Source organism: Monodelphis domestica, chromosome 3, assembly GCF_027887165.1.
Source record: "Monodelphis domestica isolate mMonDom1 chromosome 3, mMonDom1.pri, whole genome shotgun sequence".
NCBI lineage: Eukaryota > Metazoa > Chordata > Mammalia > Didelphimorphia > Didelphidae > Monodelphis > Monodelphis domestica.
In genome coordinates this window covers 481655187-481676209 of record NC_077229.1, presented here as the reverse complement: position 1 = coordinate 481676209, position 21023 = coordinate 481655187, and the positions used below count along the sequence as shown (strand labels likewise).

Genomic DNA, 21023 nt, shown 5'->3' with positions numbered 1-21023 from the left:
AGGAACGACACTAGGATGTTAGGATAGGCATTAAATTATTTACTTAATATTTGTTATATTTTAGAATATTTTACTATTTTAAAATAAAATTAGGTAAATAATACTTTTTTGAATGTTGATGATCACAATTGACTTTGGGTGGATAATGTTTTTACACAATTGAGCTGGTATTTAAAAAAAATTTTTTTTTTTTAGATGTTGAATGTTTATAGCCTTCTTAAATTTAACAATCCAGATGGAGGAGTTTGGAAGCAAGGATTTGACATTACATATGAAGATAGTGAATGGGACAGTGAGCCCCTTCAAGTATTTGTTGTGCCTCATTCACATAATGACCCAGGTAAAACTTTTACTTGAAAAATGTAATGAGATTCTCTTATTTACAGGTGTTGAAACTTAAAAATATAGGTATTTCAAATGAAAAATCTGTGGTATGCTTTTCTGTACTGAAATTCTTAAACTCTCATTTTTAAATATTTCAGTTTATATGAGAAATATTCAAGCTATGAGATGAATAAATTGCTTATTTAAATAGGTGACAGTTTAATGTTATTCTAATTTTAAAAATTTTAGTATTTATTCAATAATAATATTTGATAAAAATGTACTCAATATATCATCAGTGTAGATGTTCCCTCTAACAATATAGTTCACAATACAGCTATTCCTTCCCTATGGTATATGACAGTGATAGAGAACCTTTTAGAGACCATGTACTATGCCCCACTCCCCTGATGGAGTGCCGCAAGCCTTGCTCCTTCCTCCTTATCCCACACAGGGGAGAGAGAATGTACTTCCATTGGGGTGCTGGGCAGAGGTGGCAGGTGAAATGAGGAATGACCTCAGCATGAATGGAGGAGGGAGCAGTATATGCTCCCATTGGGCTGTTGGGCAGAAGGGTAGATGATGTGAAAAAGTGTTGTCAGATGCAGTGGAGAGCAGAGAGGGAGCAGCTTCACCTGAGTCTCTCCACCTTTCAAGTAACAAAACTCTGCTGGGGGATAGCATGTGTGCTCACAGAGAGCTCTCTGTGTGCTCTTTTTGGCAAGCATGCCGTAAGTTTGCCATCACAGGTCTATGACTTGACTGCTTACTCTAAATTTGGTGATCCCATTCACTGGGCTTAGGAGCCTTCCATGTTTTATTTAAAAATGATAAAGGTAGTAATGGAACACAAAGACTGTCTGCCTCTTATCCCCTTACTTTTATCATTTGTACTAGCCTACATTTCATTGAAGGTTACTTTTACTCTTATCTTTATTTGGTGTTTTCTCATTTGTAAGCCTGTTTATATTCACCACATACCCCTCCAATGATGATGCTTTGAAGAGTATGATATTTTATGATTTGCTGTTAAATAGCACTGGTAGAATAATTTTTTTAACACTAATAGGTTTTGTCTCAGGGAGAAGTTTCGAATCATTAAAAGGAGTTTATAATTTTATGCCTGTCCAGATTGGATCTAGTTCAGTGTCAATTTGCACTGAAGGTTCAAGAGATAGGTGTGTGTGTGTGTGTGTATGTGTATGTGTGTGTAGCAAAGTGACTCCACATAATGGGTGCTGAATAAATATTTATTGCCTGTATATAAACATACATAAAACTGAGTTGAAAGTTCATGAATGCGGATGGAGGAGTTCATTAGGTTGTCCATTTAATTCCCTGTCCTAATCTGGGCAAATGCTATTCCTCATCCATTTGGTTTTTCCTGTGCAGATGGTTAAACCAAACTCTTTTGAAGGATATAAATCCTCATTCAGGAAGCTCTGGAATGTTCTGGGATTTGATGTAATAATGAGGACATCATCATCAGCTAACAGTATCTAGAGGACCATACTATTTATAGGAAATGATTTTTCAACTTAGAAATTGCTCTGGATCTCCTCTAGGACAGTGGTAATAGTTTTGGTGAGCATACTTCTCCCTTTTTTATGCATTGTTTGATACTAATGGTCCGAGGGTCATTGAACAAATTTATCTGATATCTTTTAAAGAATCTTGCATAATTTTGACATTTTGGTAGAAGTGTCATTTTGTTCCAACATATTACTGTAATGCCAATATAATCAACTCATAAAAAAAGAATGTGAAATATTTTGTAAAACACATCTTTCAAGTAGTCATAAAGCTGTAAAGATGTGATCTATTATAGAAGAGAATTTTTCCATTCAGCTATAAAATTGATAATCTTAAATCACAGGTTTAGTGATGTCAGGATCAAAAAACTACAGTAACTGTTTTGTTTCTAGATAAAATTCTTCTGTTTTTTTTTTTCTAGCCTACTTTTCTTGCTTATTGTACATTCCTTCTAGTTTGTCTGCCTGCCTTGAGGCTCTCCCCTTTCCAGTCCATTCTTAGATTAGGTATCAAAGTGATAGTCCTAAAATATAGGTTTCACCATGTCACTTCCATTTTCAGTGTCTTCCAGGGGATTTTTATTACCACTACAATCAATTCAGACTCTACTGTTTGACATTCAAAACCTTTCACATGCTGTTTTTTAACTTAACCTTTGACATATTACAAGCCACTCCCCACCCTTCTAAGCACACACGTACACAAGCTATACTGTCCTTGTATTTCCTTGTACAAGACTTCTCATTTCTCATCTCTGTAGCTTTACATAGAATTAGAGTAAATTTACTTGTCACCATTTAGATTTCTTGGTTTTCTTCAAAGTTCAAGTACCACCTTCTATAAGATATCTTTACTGATTGATTCTCCAGCTCCCTCATTGGTGAAGTTATTTTATGTTCATATTTTATGCAAATTTTCTCCATTGATAAAGTATAAGCTTTTTAAGGACAGGAACTTTTTCTCTTTTGCTTTTATATACTTAGCAAAAGTGCTTATTGGGTGCCTAATAAATATTTGTTGTTTGATATTAAATTCAGACTTCTAGACATTATTTAGATCTTGAGTACTGTCAGCCTTTCTCTAAATTTTAACCATCCTTTGCTAGTTTTCAAAAATAGATACTTAAGCCAACAATTTGCTTACTTTTCTTCACTTTTTTTATGTTCTGATTTATGACATTTTTACCTTTACCACGTTTCTTTGGGATAGTGGAAAAGAGTTGGATTTGGAGTCAAAAGATCTAAGTTAGAATTCTGGCTTAATATTTGTGCCTGATCAAATAACAGTATTTCTGGGCCTTGGGTGCTTATCTGTAAAATGATGGGTTTGGGGTACATGATATGGAATCAATTTCCTTTAAGGTTATTTTGAATTCTAACCTTAAGAAATGCTTTCCAATAATTTTTGGCTTTCTTCTAAAACAGTATTTAAAAACCTCCCTCCATCAGGAAAACTTGAATGTAGTTTTTATTTACTAAATTATAATTGATTTCACATTTGATGAGAGTGAGGATTATCTTTGTAGAAGGTTCCTTGGTCTTGAGGAATAAAATAAAAGCCTGGGTTCAAGTTCCATTGAGTCCTTAATGTTTTTGTAACTACTGGCAAGTTATATATAACTTCAATGAACCTCCGTTATCTCATTTGTAAATTGGACATAATAATGCATAGGTTTGCTTTGAGAAAATTTTTGATTCTACATATACCACTGTGGACCATTTCTTATACTTTAAAAAAATTATCTACTCTGTTTAATGTTATTCTTTGTATATAATGGGTTTTGAAATGTTAAGAACTGGGGTCATTTCTGGATGTACTTCTGAAAACCATAGTAGAGTCAGAGATTCATAGGCTTTTACAGTTGTTAAGGACATGGATAATCTAATTAAATTTTGCTATTCATAAATAGGAAAAATTGAGGCAAGGAGTGTTATTTCTCCATTTTGTTTTTTAAAAGCTTTTTATATATAAAAGCTTATACATTAAAAAAAAAAACTTGTGCATATATTCCCATAAAAGACCTCCTTTACTTGAAAAATAATTGGAAGAATCTAATTTTTAAATGAAAAGCAATTTTCCCTGACTAAATCCAATGGAAAATCACTATTTAGCCTTTTTAGATACTTTTGATGCCTTAGAAATGGTAAGTTATTCTCTGAAAATTTGAACTATTAAGATCAAAAGAAGTATTAAAATATAAAAATATATACAGTTTCTAAGGCACATTTTTATATATCCTAAAACAAATGTATAATTAGACAATTTAATTTTTAAATGGTATTTATAAAGATTTGTTTTCATCTCATAGTGTGGCGTTTTAAAGGCAAGTTTTTCTTTTTTTTTTATGTCAGTACTTGGATCTTTTTATTTTAGGTGGATATTTTTTATATCTGAGATTTCCAAATTTCATTCTGTACCATTTAAAACTTGTATGTTTTATTTGTGCACATATTATCTTTATTGTATTTGTAGGTTATTTCATAGCAGGGAAATTTTTAGGGTCATCTGTTAAATTTGATTTAAGTTAATGTTTTCATTTTCACCTATTTTAAAGCATACCTTTATTTCTGATTAGATTTAAGACTTTTTAATTAGGCAAAATATATCTTAATTTACATGGAGTTAAGACAAAATGTGAAAATAAGTTTTGAGGGGAAATTTTAATATTTTACTTTGTGGGGAAAGATTTGAAGCAAAATCCACAAAATTGAAAGCTAGTTGTTTGATATACATGTTGCATTTAATAATTTAAAACACAATTATAGTACTTATTAAACTTTAATCTTAATATTTTGATATGGGCTAAGTAACTAAAAGTTTTTTTTTAAGAGTTGGCAGGTATACATAAATCAATATTTTCATGGTATTTTTATATAAACTATAAGTGAACACCATAAAGTGATTTTATATATGTGATATAATGATAAATCAATGGTGCTAAGATGTAATGATAAAATGTTTCAGAGTTCCATATTGAAACTCTTCTCATGGTATATGCATATTTTTAAAAATAGCAGAATTGTGTTCATTTACTTAAGGGGTGACAGAGGTTTTTTCCCTCAAGTATAGATTTAGTTGATAAAATTATGGTATCAACATAGCATTAGTCAGTTAAATACATATTTATTTAAATGCTTCCTATGTGTAGGACAATGTGCTAAGAATACAAAGTTGTAAAATACAATGCCTGTCCTTAGTGTCCAATCTCCTGGTTTACAGGCCCATATTATTTTATATAAAAGCATAACATGTAAGAACTTGTTTGCCTAAGTTATTGCATAAAGTTTATTAAGAATATATATGAGGAAATCATAGCATGTTTTTTTAAAAAAGTACCCTATTTTTGAATTGTTGATTAAAATATTCAGTCAGTGTGGTATGGTAGATGCTTGGTTTTAGAGCCAATGACATGGGTGTCTCACTATATATTTTTATTTACTAATCATGTGAATTTCTAATTAATTTATGGAATTATTAATTTGGCTGAAGATATTGGGATGATAATGGGGTCCCACAGGGTCCAGTACGGGGCAGGCATACTCAATTCTTTGGATACTCACTGGGAAAGATGATTGCAACAGTTGGGGAGTAGTATTTCAGTCACACTTTAATAAAGCACTGAGAATGGTGAGGCAAATGATGCAGAAGATACAGAGGAAGATGATGTGGGGGCAGAAAATAGGATGGTAGAATAACTCAGGCAGTGAGAATAAGGGAATGGAGGGAAGAGAGAGGCAATCATGTAGTAATTGATAAGAATTGGGACCATTTGGGCAACATGAACCTGTAGGAGATGGAGGAGTTGCCCAAGGACCAACCTAGATATGGAAATACTCATCACCAGAAGATTGGCCAACAAGTGATGAACCTTCTCAGGCATACAATTTATGAAACCAACAACTGATGTGCCATTTTTCTAGATTAAGTTATCATAGGGAGAATGAGGGATGTGTGAACCATAGGGATAGGTTCTAGCCATGAACAGGGCAGAGCCTTTCATCACAAGAATTGAAAAAGGACATTGACTGTCACCCTGGAGGAAAAAGAGGACCCAGATGCACACAAAGGGGATCCAAAACTTGTTTAGGATTCATGAATATGTGCCAAGTGGAAATTCTGTTGATCACTTCCTGTTTCTGGGCCACAGATTCATTGTGACACTGGGAGAATAATTTGTGCTTCGGGTAATGCTTTCGGATATGGTCCTTGGCTATATATTGATCCTTTGATCAATATATTTGATCCTGATCTCAGGGATGAAGCAGGATTTTAGTTCCATCCCATAGTCTGGGGTGAGGCCTGGCTGAATCCCAGGAGGGACCTGCAGTTCTTTCCGTCTGAACCAACAGAGCTTTCTAGCTAATTTGTAGTCTCTGAATCTAGACAACAATCTGTTGGAATTCCAATGGGCAAGCCCACAGGTGTTTTGCTCAGACCCAAACCTGAGTTGCAGACTTATAGAGCTTAGACCAGGAAGGCAGTGACAGAATAGAACAAATAAATGCAATGACTTCATGAGACAACAAGAAATAGTAAAAGAAAATCAAGACTGAAATACAGAAAATGTAGGTAGGGTATCCCAGTGGAATTGTGCGTTGGCAATGGGAATGGTGGGGGGAGGGGAGGGAGGAATAGAATATGATTTTTGTAACAGAGGAATAATGTTTGAAATTAACCAAAATAAAAAAAAAAAGAATCCACATTAAAAAAATTTTAACAGAACATAAAAAAAAATGTAGGGTATCTCATAGCAAAACAATTGACATGGAAAAGAAACTGAAGAGAGAAAATTTAAAGATCTACCTAACTTTGTGGTACTACCTGAGCATTATGCCTAAAAAAATTTCGTATTTCAAAGGCATCATATTTCAAAGAAATCTTAAAATTGCCCAGATCTCTAAGAATGTGTTGCTAAGTCCTGTCAATTCTACCTTTTGTGACAGCTTTTGTATATGCCTACTTTTCTTCTCTCACACTGCCAACAACATTGTATAAGCCACTATTATAACACTCGTCTTAAAAAAGATTTTTTTTTAAATCATTGGTTCCAAGGCAGAAGAGTGGTATAAGGGGTAGGCAGTTGGGATATTAACTGAGTTGCTCAGGGTTACACAATTAGGAAATATCTGAGACCAGATTTGAATCCAGGCCCTAAGGTCTACAACCCTGGCTATTTATCCACCTAGCTGCCTGCTAGCTTTTTGATTGATTTCCCTGTTTAAAGTTTCCCTCCATTCTATTCTGTCTTCTACTTAGCTATCAAAATGATTCTTCCTAAACTGTGGGTCTGACCTTGCCACCACCCTATAAAGTAATCTCCATTGCAGGATCAAATATAAGATATTCTTGCATTTAAAGCTCTCTATAATCCAGCCCCATCATATCTTTGCAGTCTTCTTATATCTTACTATCCATCATTTTCCCAGCCTCTACTCTGTAGTCCATTAATAATGACCTCTTTTCTGTTTCTTGCACATTATACTCCAAATATCCATTCTGGATTAAGTGGTTTTCTCATTCCTGGAAATTTTCTCCTTCCTTATCTCTGTTCCTGACTTTTCTGACTTCCAACAAGTCACAGCTAAAGTCTTATCTTCTAGAAGTATTCTTTCCCTATTCTCTATATTAGTGCTTCAATTTATCCTGGATGTATCTTATTTGTAAATAGTTGTCTCCATGTTGTCTCTCACATTAGACTGTGTGTTTTTTGAGAGCAAGGACTTTCTTTTTTTTCCTAGATATCCCTAGCACTTTTTGTAGTATCTGGCAGTTAAATAAAGTTAAAATAGGCAGTTAAATGCTTGTTTACTTGTGGATTTTGTTCCTGTTGGCCTAGATCTTAGATCTGACTACATGTGTCTATGGTCATGCTGGGAGGTTGCTGCCTCACCAGTATCCAAAGTTCTTATTTTCTGTGGAATTCTGACTGACTTTTTAGGCATTTCTTTGTGGAAGTAGTCACTTACTGTAAGTTTCTTATGATATTTTATGGTCCTGTTGCTATTTTTTTCTCCTGTAGTAGGTATATGGGACCCCATCTCCCTGCATCTATTTATAACCTTCTTAGCCAGATACACCATTGATTACTTAATTACCCATCTAGTTGCCTTCTCTCAAAATGCTCATTTTTCTTGTGACTTCTTTATAGAAGCTGACATAATTGATCATCTCCTGGATTTTCTTTCTTCTCTTGTTTTTATGACACTGCTCTCTTCTGTTCTCATTCTACTTTGAATTTTTATTCAAGTTATGTCCATTGATGCCCCTCGTGGTTCTGTCCTGTATCCTCTTCTATCTATATTTTATCTTCTTGGTGATCTTACAAAGTCTCATGAATTCAGTTTGCTATAGTGTAGTTAATACATTCCTTAATTTCTCTTCTGAGTTCTAGCCAGGTGTTATCAACTGCTTTTTTGTACATATTGAACTGAATTCCCAAATATATATCAAGTTAAATGTATGCAAAATAGAACTTAAAATGGTTTTCTCCAATCCCTACTGTTTTCTGAACTTTTTTATTAGACAACTAGGTGGCACAGTGGATGGATCTGGAGTCAGGAAGACCTGTGTTCAAATCAAGCCTCACAGACTTACCAACTTTGCGGAAGTTGATTAACCTTTCTCTGACCCATACTATTTTTCAGTAAAGTGGGGATCATCATGTTCATTATTTTTTCAGTCATGTCTGATTTTTCATGACCTCTATTGTTGTTTTTGTTCTGTCATTTCAGACTCTGTTGTTGTAAGGATAAAATAAAAATAAGTGTGAAGTACTTTCCACACCATATAGCCCTATAAATTTTATTATTTCTTCTATTTGATGAGAAGGGCATCACCATTTTCATAGTGGACTAGTCTTAAAATATTAATGTCATTCTCTGCTTCTCACCCTCATTTTCCTCAAAAAGCTAATTGATTGTTGTTTCCACCATCACAGTATCACTTGTTCTTATATACTTTTCTTCTCTCATATAGCCACAGTCCTACTTTAGAAGCTAAAGTTTCTCTTCATTCCAATTCATCCTCACCTCAGCTGCCAAAATGATTTTTCTGTATGAAATATGTGCCCTAGGGAAGAATAATGTAAAATATGATAAAATAATTTTGGGAGGCTATTTCTAATGATTTATTAGCATTAGGGAAATTGTTTACTTACAGTGGCAAGAAGGAAAAAAACAAACCCTGATACTTAGTATCAATTCTAAGTTACAAGGTGAGGTTTAAAAAAAATGATACATAATTTATAGCATAATCACTCATTTAGTTCTTTTCACAAAATAACACCTTTTGGTTTGGTTCTTTTTAATGTAGAATTGAAGTTTTATGCAAATTTATTTTAGAAAGCCTATTCAAAGTCAGATTTTTGGATTATGCTATGGTGTACAATTAGTAAGAGAATTTACATATTAGTCTATAGGAAAAAAGTGGATGAGGCTATTTATTTCTGTAAAGGGCTAGTTTCATAGTATGACTTTAAAAAATCTTTCACAAATATACATATGTGTACTTACATATATTTGCATGTGTGTGTGTGTGTGTATATATATATATATATATATATATATATATATATATATATATATATATGTATATATTTAAAGCCTTTACCTTCTGTATTAGAAGTGATACTAAGTATATGTACCAAGGTATAAGAGTAATAAAGGGTAAACAATTTGGGCTAAGTGATTTTTCCAGTCACATAGCTAGGAAGTAAGTATCTAAGGCCAGGTTTGAAGGTAGGACCTCCTATTTCCGGGCCTGAATCTCTAACCATTAAATCACTTAACTGCTCCTATTTGACATATATTTGAAATATATTGGTACGATATAGTGAAATATGTTTGAAATGTTATACTAGCTAAATTAAGCATCTAAGTTTTGAAGAGATTGCACATATATTAGATATAATTTTTTAAAATTATATTTTTCTAGTACTTTTACTTTTCAGTTGCTTTGTCTTTTTTCTGCATTTACTTTGTATTACCTGATTTTGATCTCATTTTAAATTAAATTCATGTTAATTAACTTCTTAGTTTAATTTATATTTATGTTGCTTTGTTCTAATATTTAATAATATTATAAAGGAATTTAATGGTAAAATAATTTAGAGATCAAGTTTGATTTGTGCTAAAAATTTGAGTTTTGTGAGTAACTAATAATGATAGTAGTAATATTTTTAAAAAGTTAACAGAAACTTAATGTGATAACAATATTGAACCAAATAATATAAAATCAAAATTGGAATAAACTAATTTAATTGTATAATTTAGAAAAATCTTGCTTCAATAATAGACCCATTTTTATTGATTTGTAATGTTCATTTGGACATAACAAGGATATGTTAGTATCTAAGCAATCTGGACAGTAAGTTCTTTGGCTACAGTGAATGGATAAGGAATTGTGTCAAAACATTTGGTAATGTGTTAGATTGACTGTTGTCCTTTGTGTAGTTATATAGTTGAATATTTTCATACCATTTGGATTAGTCTTAAAATTTGACAATTTGTCAAAATTTGATGTTTAGTGATGGGGGGTACATTTATAATTTTTGAAGGCTTTTGGCTATTTTATTAAATCTATGAAGTACTATGAATTATTTTGTTGGTGAAAAAAATATGGTCAGCCAGAGAAGATGTTACTAGTTGAAAAAGGTGTCATAGCATTGGTTAGAATAGTCCTGGATTTTTGTGTTAGGGAGCAATTTATAGAAATTCTTACTTGAAAGATCCACATGGCCTCATGCTATACTGCAAAAATGTTGACCTAGAGGCAGAGTCAAGATGGCTACTGAGAAACAGTGAAAGTTTAGTGCTCTGTAAAAACCCTTCCACACCAATGAAAAACAATGTGCATCCAGTGGGACAGAAAACCAAATCCAATAACAGGACAGAGCCAAGGGACCCTCCTGCTCAATTAGTCTTGGATTCCCAAGATAGTTTTTTCTTTTTTAGAAAAAATTTATCTATTCATCCATTTGTTTATTTATTTTCCTTGATCTGAACCCATTTCCATGTTGTTGATATTTGCACTAGATATGCAGAGAAGGTCAAATTCGTGGGTTTAAGGGAAAAAAAGAAGGTCCCAGGACTCTTCCCCCACCTACTGTGCTGAGACTCGGGCAATTGCTGGTATCTCGGGTGAGGGCTCCAGGAAGTAGGGAGTGCCTTGCAGCCACAGCTGTATGATGCACAGGGTTCTGACAGGGAGGGAGCTGGAGGAGAGGGGCAGAAAGGAGGGCAGCCTGGTCACAGCCTTCAGCCACCATTCTTCATCTTGGGCCTCTGCCTCTGAGGTTTTGGCTTCAGGTCACATCCAGTTATGCAGATCTGATCTGCCAGGCTTAATCCTGTCTATCAATAGTGCTGATAAGAAGCCTTCAGAGGGCAGGGAAACTCACTATCCAACCCACTCCCACCTACTGTGCTGAGACCTATAGTACGAATCCAGCTGACTGAGATATCCTAGGGTGAAGGCTTCAACTCTGAGGGAGTACCTTGGTACCACCACAGTAAACTCAAGGTTCTGACCAGGCAGATGGCAGGGAGGCATCTGGCAGAAAGGAGTAGAGAGGAGGATGAGGATAACTACCTTCTGCCTCCACACCTTCACTTTCAGCTTCTGCTGGAATTTGGGGAAGATCTAGTCTCAGGGCTCATTAATACTCCATCAGCCTAATCTAGTTAATCAGAGCAGAGAAGTTCTTTCAGGACGGAATAGCTCAAACCCACAGATTCAGTAAATAAACAGAGGAGCAAGATTACAGCCAATGGGGTGGGAAGGTATATGAGTAAACAACAGAAAAAGAAATTACAATCAATAGCTTCTATTGAGGTAATGAACAAAGAACAAAAGGAACAGAGGAGAACTAAGGAACGCCAAGGAAAAACTCAGGACCTTCAGTGAATTGGACACAGGCTTTGGAAAAATTCAAAACAATTCAAAAAACAATTGAGAGAGGCTGAAGACAATTGGGAAAAGAACTTAAAAAGCAAAATAGGTTGTCTGGAAACAGAGGCACATGAACTAAAATAATGAAAGAGTTTCTTAACAGCTAGAATTGATCAGCTTGAAAATGAAGCAAAGAAAGTGAAAGATGACTGTCTACAAAGAAAAACAGACCAAAAGGAGAAGAATGACTAAAAAGCCAGGGATGAAATTCATTATTTAAGAATTAGAATCCAATGACTAGAAGCAAATGACTTTACAAGGCAGCCAGTCTATAAAACAAAATAAAAAAAAATGAAAAAATTGAGGAACATATGAAACATTCTCATTGATAAAACAACAGGTCTGGAAAAGAGATTGAGGAGAGACAATTTAAAAATTTGGAATACCAGAAAATCATGACAAAAGAAAAAAGATCTGGAGATCATTCTACAGGAAATTATCCAAGAAAACTGACCTGACGTTCTTGAACAAGAGGGTAAAGTGGAGATTGAAAGAATCCACAGGTCATCTCCTGCATTAAATCACCAATTGATAATGCCCAGAAATGTTATAGCCAATTTCAAGAACTTCCAGACCAAGGAAAAGATACCACAAGCTGCTAAAAAGAAACCATTCAGATATTATGGAGCCATAGTTTCTAACTACATCCACACCGAGGGCCTGGAAGGCATGGAATATAATATTCTGGAAAGTAAGGGAACAAAATTAACTACCCAGGAAAATTGACTATATTCTTGCAGGGGAAAGTATCATCATTTAATAAAATGGAAAACTAAACATTCCTAAATAAAAGACCTGACTTAAACAGAAAATTTAATGCCCAAACATAGGATTCAAAAGAATCACCAAAAGGTAATTAAGAAAGGGAAGGAAAAAAAAAAACTTCTTTAAGGGACCCAATAAGTTCAAATGATTAATATTACTATAGGAAAAGATGATACTGGTGACTCTTAAAAATTGTTGTTACCATTAGGTTAGCTAGAAGAAATATAAGATGATATGTCAAAAATATTAAAAATTAGGGTAAATTTATATTTCATGAAGAAACATATGGTGGGGGATGGGAGGAGAGAAGACCAAGAGGAAAAGAGGTTGGAGATAGGTAACACTTAAATCTTACACACATTGAAATTGACTCAGAGGGAAGAACAGTCAGATCCATTAGGGCAGAGAATTGGATTGTGCCCTATAGAGAAGTAGAAGGGTAATAGACAGGCTGGTGGGGAGGGAAGCTGAGCAATATAAGGGAAGGAGAGGTTGGAGGGGGTCATTTAAAAGGCACTGTAGTAATTACGAAAGGAATAAATAAGAGGGGAGAATATGGGAAGGGGAGTAACATTAGGGAAGTAAAAGAGGGAGACAGACTAAAAGCACAAAGTTGGAGGGGAGGGTAAGAGGGATAAAAAGCAGAATCTAAGGAGGAAGTCAAAATGGTGGGGGATACACAAACAGTAATCATAACTTTGAATGTGAATAGGATGAACTCACCAGAAAAAGGAAGTAGATAGCAGAATGGATTAAAAACCAGAATTCTACCATATGCTGTCTACAAGAAACACACTTAAAGCAAGTAGGCATACACAGATAAAAGTAAGAGGGTGGAGTAGAATTTACTGAAATGCAACTGAGACAAAGAAGACAGGAATAGCAATTATGATTTAAGACAAAGCTAAGGCAAAAATAGATCTCATTAAAAGAGATAAGGAAGGTAATTACATCTTGATGAAAGGCAGTATAAATAATGAAGAAATATACTCAACATATATGCACCTAATGGTACAGCATTTAGGAGGAAATAGATAGTAAAACCTAACTGGAGAAAAACAAATAGGGATAAAAAGGAATATACCTTTTTTTCAGCAGAACACAGCACAAACCATAATGCAATAAAAAATCATAATCAGGGCTTGTAGAAAGGCAAAATTAAAATTAATTGGAAATGAATAATCTAATTCATCAGAACTAGTAGGTCAAAGAACAAGTCAAATAATTACTGATTTCATTGAAGAAAATGACAATATGGAAACAATATTCAAAAATCTATGGGATGCAGCCAAAGCAGTACTTGGGGGAATATTTATATCCCTGAGTACATATATCAACAAATCAGAGAAGGAAAAGGTCAATTAATTGGGCATGCAACTTGAAAAATGAGAACGAGAACAATTTAAAAAGCCCCAGATAGAAACTAAATTAAAAATCATAAAAACCAAAGGAGAAATGAATAAAATTGAAAGTAAAAGAACTATTGAACTAATAAATAAGACTAGGAGCTGGTATTTTGAAAAACAAACAAATGAAAGCGATGAAGTACTGGTTTATCTAATAAAAGGAAAGAAGAAAATAAAATTAACAGTATCAAAAATGAAAAGGGTGGCCTCACCTCTAATGAAGAGGAAACTAAGGTAATTATTAAGAACTATTTTGCCCAATTATATGTCAACAAATATGATAATATTGGTGAAATTGGTGAATATTTACAAAAATATAAATTGCCTAGATAAACGAAAGAGAAAATTGAATACTTAAACAATCCCATCTCAGAAAAAGGAATTGAACAAGCCAACAAGGAACCAATTGCCTAAGAAAAAATCCCCAGGACGAGATGGATTCACAAGTGACTTCTATCAAACATTTAAAGAACAACTAATCCCAGTATTGTACAAACTATTTGACAAAATAAGCAAATGAGTTTTACCAAATTCCCTTTTACGACATAAATGTGGTACTGATTCCAAAGCCAGGTAGACTAAAAACAGAGAAAGAAAACTGTAGACCAATCTCCTTAAAGAACATAGATGTAAAATTCTTAAATAGAATATTAGCAAGTGATCATGAGGATTATTCACTATTACTAGGTGGGATTTATACCATGAATTCAAGATTGGTTCAATATTAAGAAAACCATCCATATAATTGACCCTATTAACAAGGAAATCAACAAAAATTTCATGATTATCTCAATAGATGAAGAAAAAGTCTTTGACAAAATACAACACTCATCCTATTTAAAAAACAAACAAACTAGAAAGCATAGGAATAGAAGGGCCTTTCCAAAAAATAATAAACAGTATATATTTAAAACTATCAGCAAACATCATCTGTAATGGGGACAAGTTAGAAGTCTTCCCAATAAGATCAGGAAAGAAGCAAGGATTTACCATTGTATTAGAAACCCTAGCAGTAGCAATTAGAGAAGAAAAAGGAAGGGATTAACGTAGGCAATGAGAAGACTAAAGTATCACTCTTTGCAGATGATATGATGGTCTACTTAAAGAATCCTAGAGAACCAACTAAAAAGCTAATGGAAATAATTATCAACTTTAGCAAAGTTGCAGGATACAAAATAAACCCACATAAATCATCAGCATTTCTATATGTTTCCAACACAACTCAGTAGCAAGAGTAAGAGAAATTCCACTTAAAATCACCTTAGCAAATATAAAATATTTAAAAATCTGTTTGCCAAGACAAACACAGGAATTATATGAACATACTATAAAACATTTTCCAAAAAATTAAAACTAGATCTAAATAATTGTGAAAACATTAATTGCTCATGGGTAGAATGAGTTAATATAATAAAAATGACAATCCTACACCAATTAATTTACTTATTCAGTGCTATACCTATCAAACTACCAAAAAACTTTTTTACTGAATTGGAAAAAACATAACAAAGTTCATTTGGAAGAACAAAAGATCAAGAATATTGAGGGAAATAATGGGAAAAAAATGAAGGATAAAGGTATCATATGATTGATACATGGTTCAATGGGGATATGATTGGGGATGTTGACTTTAAATGATCACTCTATTGCAAAATATTAATTATATGGAAATAGGTTTTGAACAGTGATATATGTTAAACCCAATGGAATTGCTCATCGGCTCCGGGAGTGGGGATGGAGAAGGGTAGGGAAAGAACATAAATCGTGCAACCATGGGAAAATATTGCAAATTAGTTCATTAATTTCAAATTTTTTAAATATTCTGGCCTTTATCTGTTATGGTTGCTCCATTTTGGGACATTAGTCTTGGATTCCCAAGATAGTTTTTTCTTTTTAAAAAAAATTTTATCCATTCATCCATTTATTTATTTATTCATTCATTCATTCATTTATTTATTTATTTTCCTTGATCTGAACCCATTTCCATGTTGTTGATATTTGCACTAGGATGTTCACCCAGAGGCTACATGCCCAATCATATCCCTCTCAACCCATGTAATCAAGCAGTTGTTTTTCTTTGGTGTTTTCACTCCCACAGTTTTTCCCATGAATGTGGATAGTATTCCTTCTTGTAGATCCCTCTGGGTTGTTCAGGATCACTGCATTGCCACTTCAGGAGAAGTCCATTACATTTGATTGTACCACAGTGCATCAGTGTCTGTGTACAATGTTCTCCTAGTTCTGTTACTTTCACTCTGCATCAATTCTTGGAGGTCATTCCAGGCCCCATGGAATTCCTCCACTTTATTATTCCTTTGAGCACAATAGTATTCCATCACCAACATATACCACAATTTGTTCAGCCATTCCCCAATTGAAGGGCATCTCCTCATTTTCCAATTTTTTGCCACCCCAAAGAGCGCAGCTATGAATATTCTTGTATAAGTCTTTTTCCTTATTATCTCTTTGGGTGTACAAACCCAGCAGTGCTATGGCTGGATCAAAGGGCAGACAGTCTTTTAGCACCCTTTGAGCATAGTTCCAAATGCCCTCCAGAATGGTTGGGTTAATTCACAACTCCCGCTAGCAATGCATTAATGTCCCAACTTTGCCACATCCCCTCCAGCATTCATTACTTTCCATTGCTGTCATGTTAGCCAATCTGCTAGGTGTGAGGTGATACCTCAGAGTTGATTTGATTTGACAGTTGTCTCTGATTATAAGATATTTAGAACACTTTTTCATGTGTTTATTGGTACTTTTGATTTCTTTTTTTTTTCCTTTGGAATTCAATTGGAGAATGGCTTGATTTTTTTTGTACAATTAGTTTAGTTCTTTATAAATTTGAGTAATTAGCCCTTTGTCAGAAGTTTTTGTTATGAAGATTGTTTCCTAATTTGTTGCTTCTCTTCTAATTTTGGTTGCATTGGTTTTGCTGGTACAGAAGCTTTTTAATTTAATGTAATCAAAATTATTTTACATTTTGTGACAAATATACTATTCTGTGTTCACCCAATTTACTTATAGTATCCTTCTTTATATTCAAGATATTCAACCATAGGGTGTGAGATGTTGATCCAAACCTAATCTCTCCTATACTATCTTCCAATTTTCCGAGCAGTTTTTATCAAATAGTATATTTTGGTCCCCAAAGCTGGGATCTTTGGGCTTATCATAGACTTTTTCTGAGGTCATTTATCCCATCTATTCCACTGATCCTCCTTTCTCTCTCTCTTAGCTAGTATCAGATTGATTTGATGACTACTGCTTTATAGTATAGTTTGAGATCTGGACTGCAAGGCCTCCTTCCTTCACATTTCTTTTTTTCATGATTTCCCTGGATATCCTTGATCTTTTGTTCTTCCAAATGAACTTTATTATGTTTTTGTTTTTTTTCTAGTTCAGTAAAAAAGTTTTTTGGTAGTTTAATGGGTATGGCACTAAATAAGTATATTAATTTGGGTAGGATTGTCATTTTTATTATGTTAGCTCGTCCTACCCTTGAGCAATCGATGCTTTTCCTATTGTTTAGATCTAGTTATTGTGTGGAAAGTGTTTTGTAGTTGTTCTCATGTTGTTTCTCTGTTTGTCTTGGCAGATAGATTCCCAAGTATGTTGTCTAGGGTGATTTTAAATGGAATTTCTCTTTCTAATTCTTGCTGTTGAGATGTGTTGGAAATATATAGAAATGTGTCCTGCAACTTTGCTGAAGTTATTGATTATTTTGACTAGCTTTTTAGTTGATTCTCTAGGAAAAAAAAAACAAAATAGACAAAGTACTGGTCAATTTAATTAGAAAAAGTAAAGAAGAAAACCAAATTGACAGTATCCAAGATTAAAAGGAAAAGCTTACCTCTAATGAAGAGGAAAATAAGGCAATCATTGAAAATATTATGTCCAGTTATACAATAATAAATATGGCAATATAGGTGATGTGGATGAATATTTACAAAAATATAAATTGACTAATCTAACAGAGGAAAAAATAGAATACCTAAATAACCACATATCAGAAAAAGAAATTGATCAAGCCATCAAAGAACTCCCTAAGAAAAAATCCCCAGGTCCAGATGGATTCACAAATGAATTCTATCAGACTATTCAAAGAACAATTAATCCCAATATTATACAAACTATTTTACAGAATTAAAAAAGAGAGTTCTACCAAATTCCTTTCATGACACAAATATGGTACTGATTCCAAAGCCAGGAAGGTCATAACCAGACAAAGAAAACTACAGACCAGTCTCCTTAATTGACATAGATGCAATGAAATTAAATAGGATACTAGCAAAAAGACTCAGCAAATGATCACGAGGGTAGGAATGCAAGGACAGTTCATTATTAGGAAAACCATCCATATAATTGACCATATTAACAAGCAAACCAACAAAAATCACATGATTATTTCAATAGATACAGAAAAAGCCTTTGACAAAATACAACACCCATTCCTATTGAAAACACTAGAAAGCATAGGAATAGAAGGGCTTTTCCTAAAAATAATAAACAGTATATATTTAAAACTAGCAAACATTATCTGTAATGGGGATAAACTAGAAACCTTCCCAGTAAGATCAAGAGTGAAACAAGGATGCCCATTATCACCTAGAAACACTAGCAGTACAAATTAGAGAAGAAAAAGAAATTGAAGGTATTAAAATAGGCAATGAGGAGACCAAGCTATCACTCTTTGCAGATGATATGGTGGTCTACTTAAAGAATCAACTGAAAAAACTAGTCGAAATAAACAACAATTTTAGCAAGATAGTTTTTTTTAAGCATTAAAAAAAAAATTTGGTATAGGGACATGGTCACAAACTACCCTATAATGAGATGGTTCAGTAGAATGAGTGGGAGATTTTGAGCAAGAAAGCCCAAATCATACTACATGTATTACCTTGGTCCAGTTCTTTAACTTTCTTGTTCTTCAGTTATTCACTTGTAATGTGAAGGAATTGGAGTTCATGTTTTCTAAGGCCCCTTCTATTTTTAAATCTCTCATCTCATGATCACTTTAAGCTTAGTATTTCGTAGATTAGGATATTCTCCTATCTCTCCTATCCTCTATATCTTAGATGAACTTTTTTTAACTTAAAAAAAATTAACCTAACTTCTGCCCCAATTTCCAACAACTCTTGGATTATTGTAAAACTTAAGAATTTGTTTTGTTTAATTTATATGCATTTTCAGCGGAGAAATAAATATCACTTTTTGGGGGTTACCCACTCAAGTCACTGAACTAGGAAAAAGAATTCCCTTTAGAATCACTTTCTTACTCACTATTTTCTTTGTAAACAGAATATAATTTGATTTATGCAATCATAATCTTTCTATTTAAATGAATTTTCATATAGGTGAACAAAGATTTTACTTTATTTGATGTTTTCTCTAATTTTCTTGATTGGTAACCACTTGGGGTTGGTAAAGGTTAAAGTTTTGGAGTTGCAGTTTGAACAAAAGTCAATACATAGTTTATTACATGCAAAACACTTAGTTTATTATTAGGAAATATGGATAGGGAGTAGGAAAATGGAAGTTATCTCATAATTGTTTGTAAATATAACCCAGATCACAATCCTAACTAAATTTCTCTAAAATTCCCTAAAACATTCTACCTCTGAGGGCAGTCCCTTCTGTTAGGTGGAAACCCTCGCCTACTCTTCTATTTTCACTATAATAATATCACCACTATCTATCTACCTTATCTACTCAGATTAATAATAATCACTAAGATTATTAAGGCCTAAATTCCTTTCTCTGTCTCCAGCCAGAGAGAGTGCTAGCAGCACAACCTTTCCTCAGGAGACCCAGAGATCAAAAAAACCCTTTGCAACTTTCTGCAACTGACTTCACTCCCCTCGGCCACATCCTTCTGTCACTAACAGACAAGTGGCACTGCAGGAGCTCTCTTACTGAAAAATATTTTTGCTCCTTTTCCTCTTGAATATAAAAAAGGAGAAATTAATAAAAACTTTCTTAACAAAACCCCCTTGTGATCTGTTGGGAGACCAGTCTCCCAGATTGATCTTTTAAATAAAACTATCCTATTTTCTATATTATAAACAAGGAGAAGCACAGAGAGAAAGGAAAAAAGCAAAGAGGTTTTGCAACATGCACATCTCAAATAATATACAGTTCCAAATATTTATGGTTAAAGAAATTAGTCACAAAATTCATACTATACACAAATAAAACTCTTCTTAGTATATTTTACAGAAGTAAGAATCTAAAGATATTAATTCAAATGTACCTTATGATTACTATACACACACAAAAAAACAAGAACCTTATATACACATTATATACATCTAAAAAGAAATAAGAACCATTTATATCCATTTTATACATCTAATATATACCTTATATGTGTAATTAATATACATCTAATATATTCCCCCTGAGGTGGATCTAATCTCAATATATGCATTTATAATATATATTCTAATATATTATACATCTACTATATCCCCCCCTGAGGTGGATCTTGTTCAACAGTTATAACACTTTACTATTTACTTATCATTTAGTTAATTTTAACTTTCTATAAGAGTATATAACTTTTTTCTATATTCCTATAAAGGTATTATTATTATTATAATTATTTCTACATAGGATTAACAAATCCTATAACATACAAGATATAACAAATAACATAAATTATACTTACCCGTTATATTCTATTTTAAATCTTTATATATGAGAAACCTTTATTTAAATGTAAAGTTCAGTATCCTTAAAATAATGTCTATTTTTCATAGTCCTTGTAGTATTCCAGTGTTCTTGTAAATATTGTCCACTTGTCCATTTGTAGTCTTCTTGAATTTCAATGTCCTTAAAAAAGTGTCCATTTTTAACTGTAGTCTTGTCCTTGATGTAAGCAGGTATTTCGATGCCATTTTCGATGGCAGGTATCTGAAATGGACCTTCCTTGGCTCGCTGAGTTTCTTCTGTTCACTGGAAGTTTTTTATATAAACTATGTCACCTGTAAGAATGATACATTTCACCTATAGTTCCTAGACCAGAAAACAAAACTCTGGAAATTA

General features: G+C 33.3%; 1 protein-coding gene across 2 annotated transcripts in view; it reads left to right on the top strand.

Moving 5' to 3' along the window:
- The window catches only part of MAN2A1 (mannosidase alpha class 2A member 1), a 205452-nt gene that overhangs the window by 28149 nt on the left and 156280 nt on the right, over window positions 1-21023 (top strand). Inside the window, exon 3 of one of the 2 annotated variants that reach the window (XM_007486486.3) lies at window positions 196-340. In XM_007486486.3, the coding sequence (XP_007486548.1) occupies window positions 196-340 (145 nt within the window). Of the gene's footprint in view, window positions 1-195; window positions 341-1755; window positions 1909-21023 lie in introns of those variants that run through there. The other variant, XM_007486487.3, reaches the window with a different exon arrangement.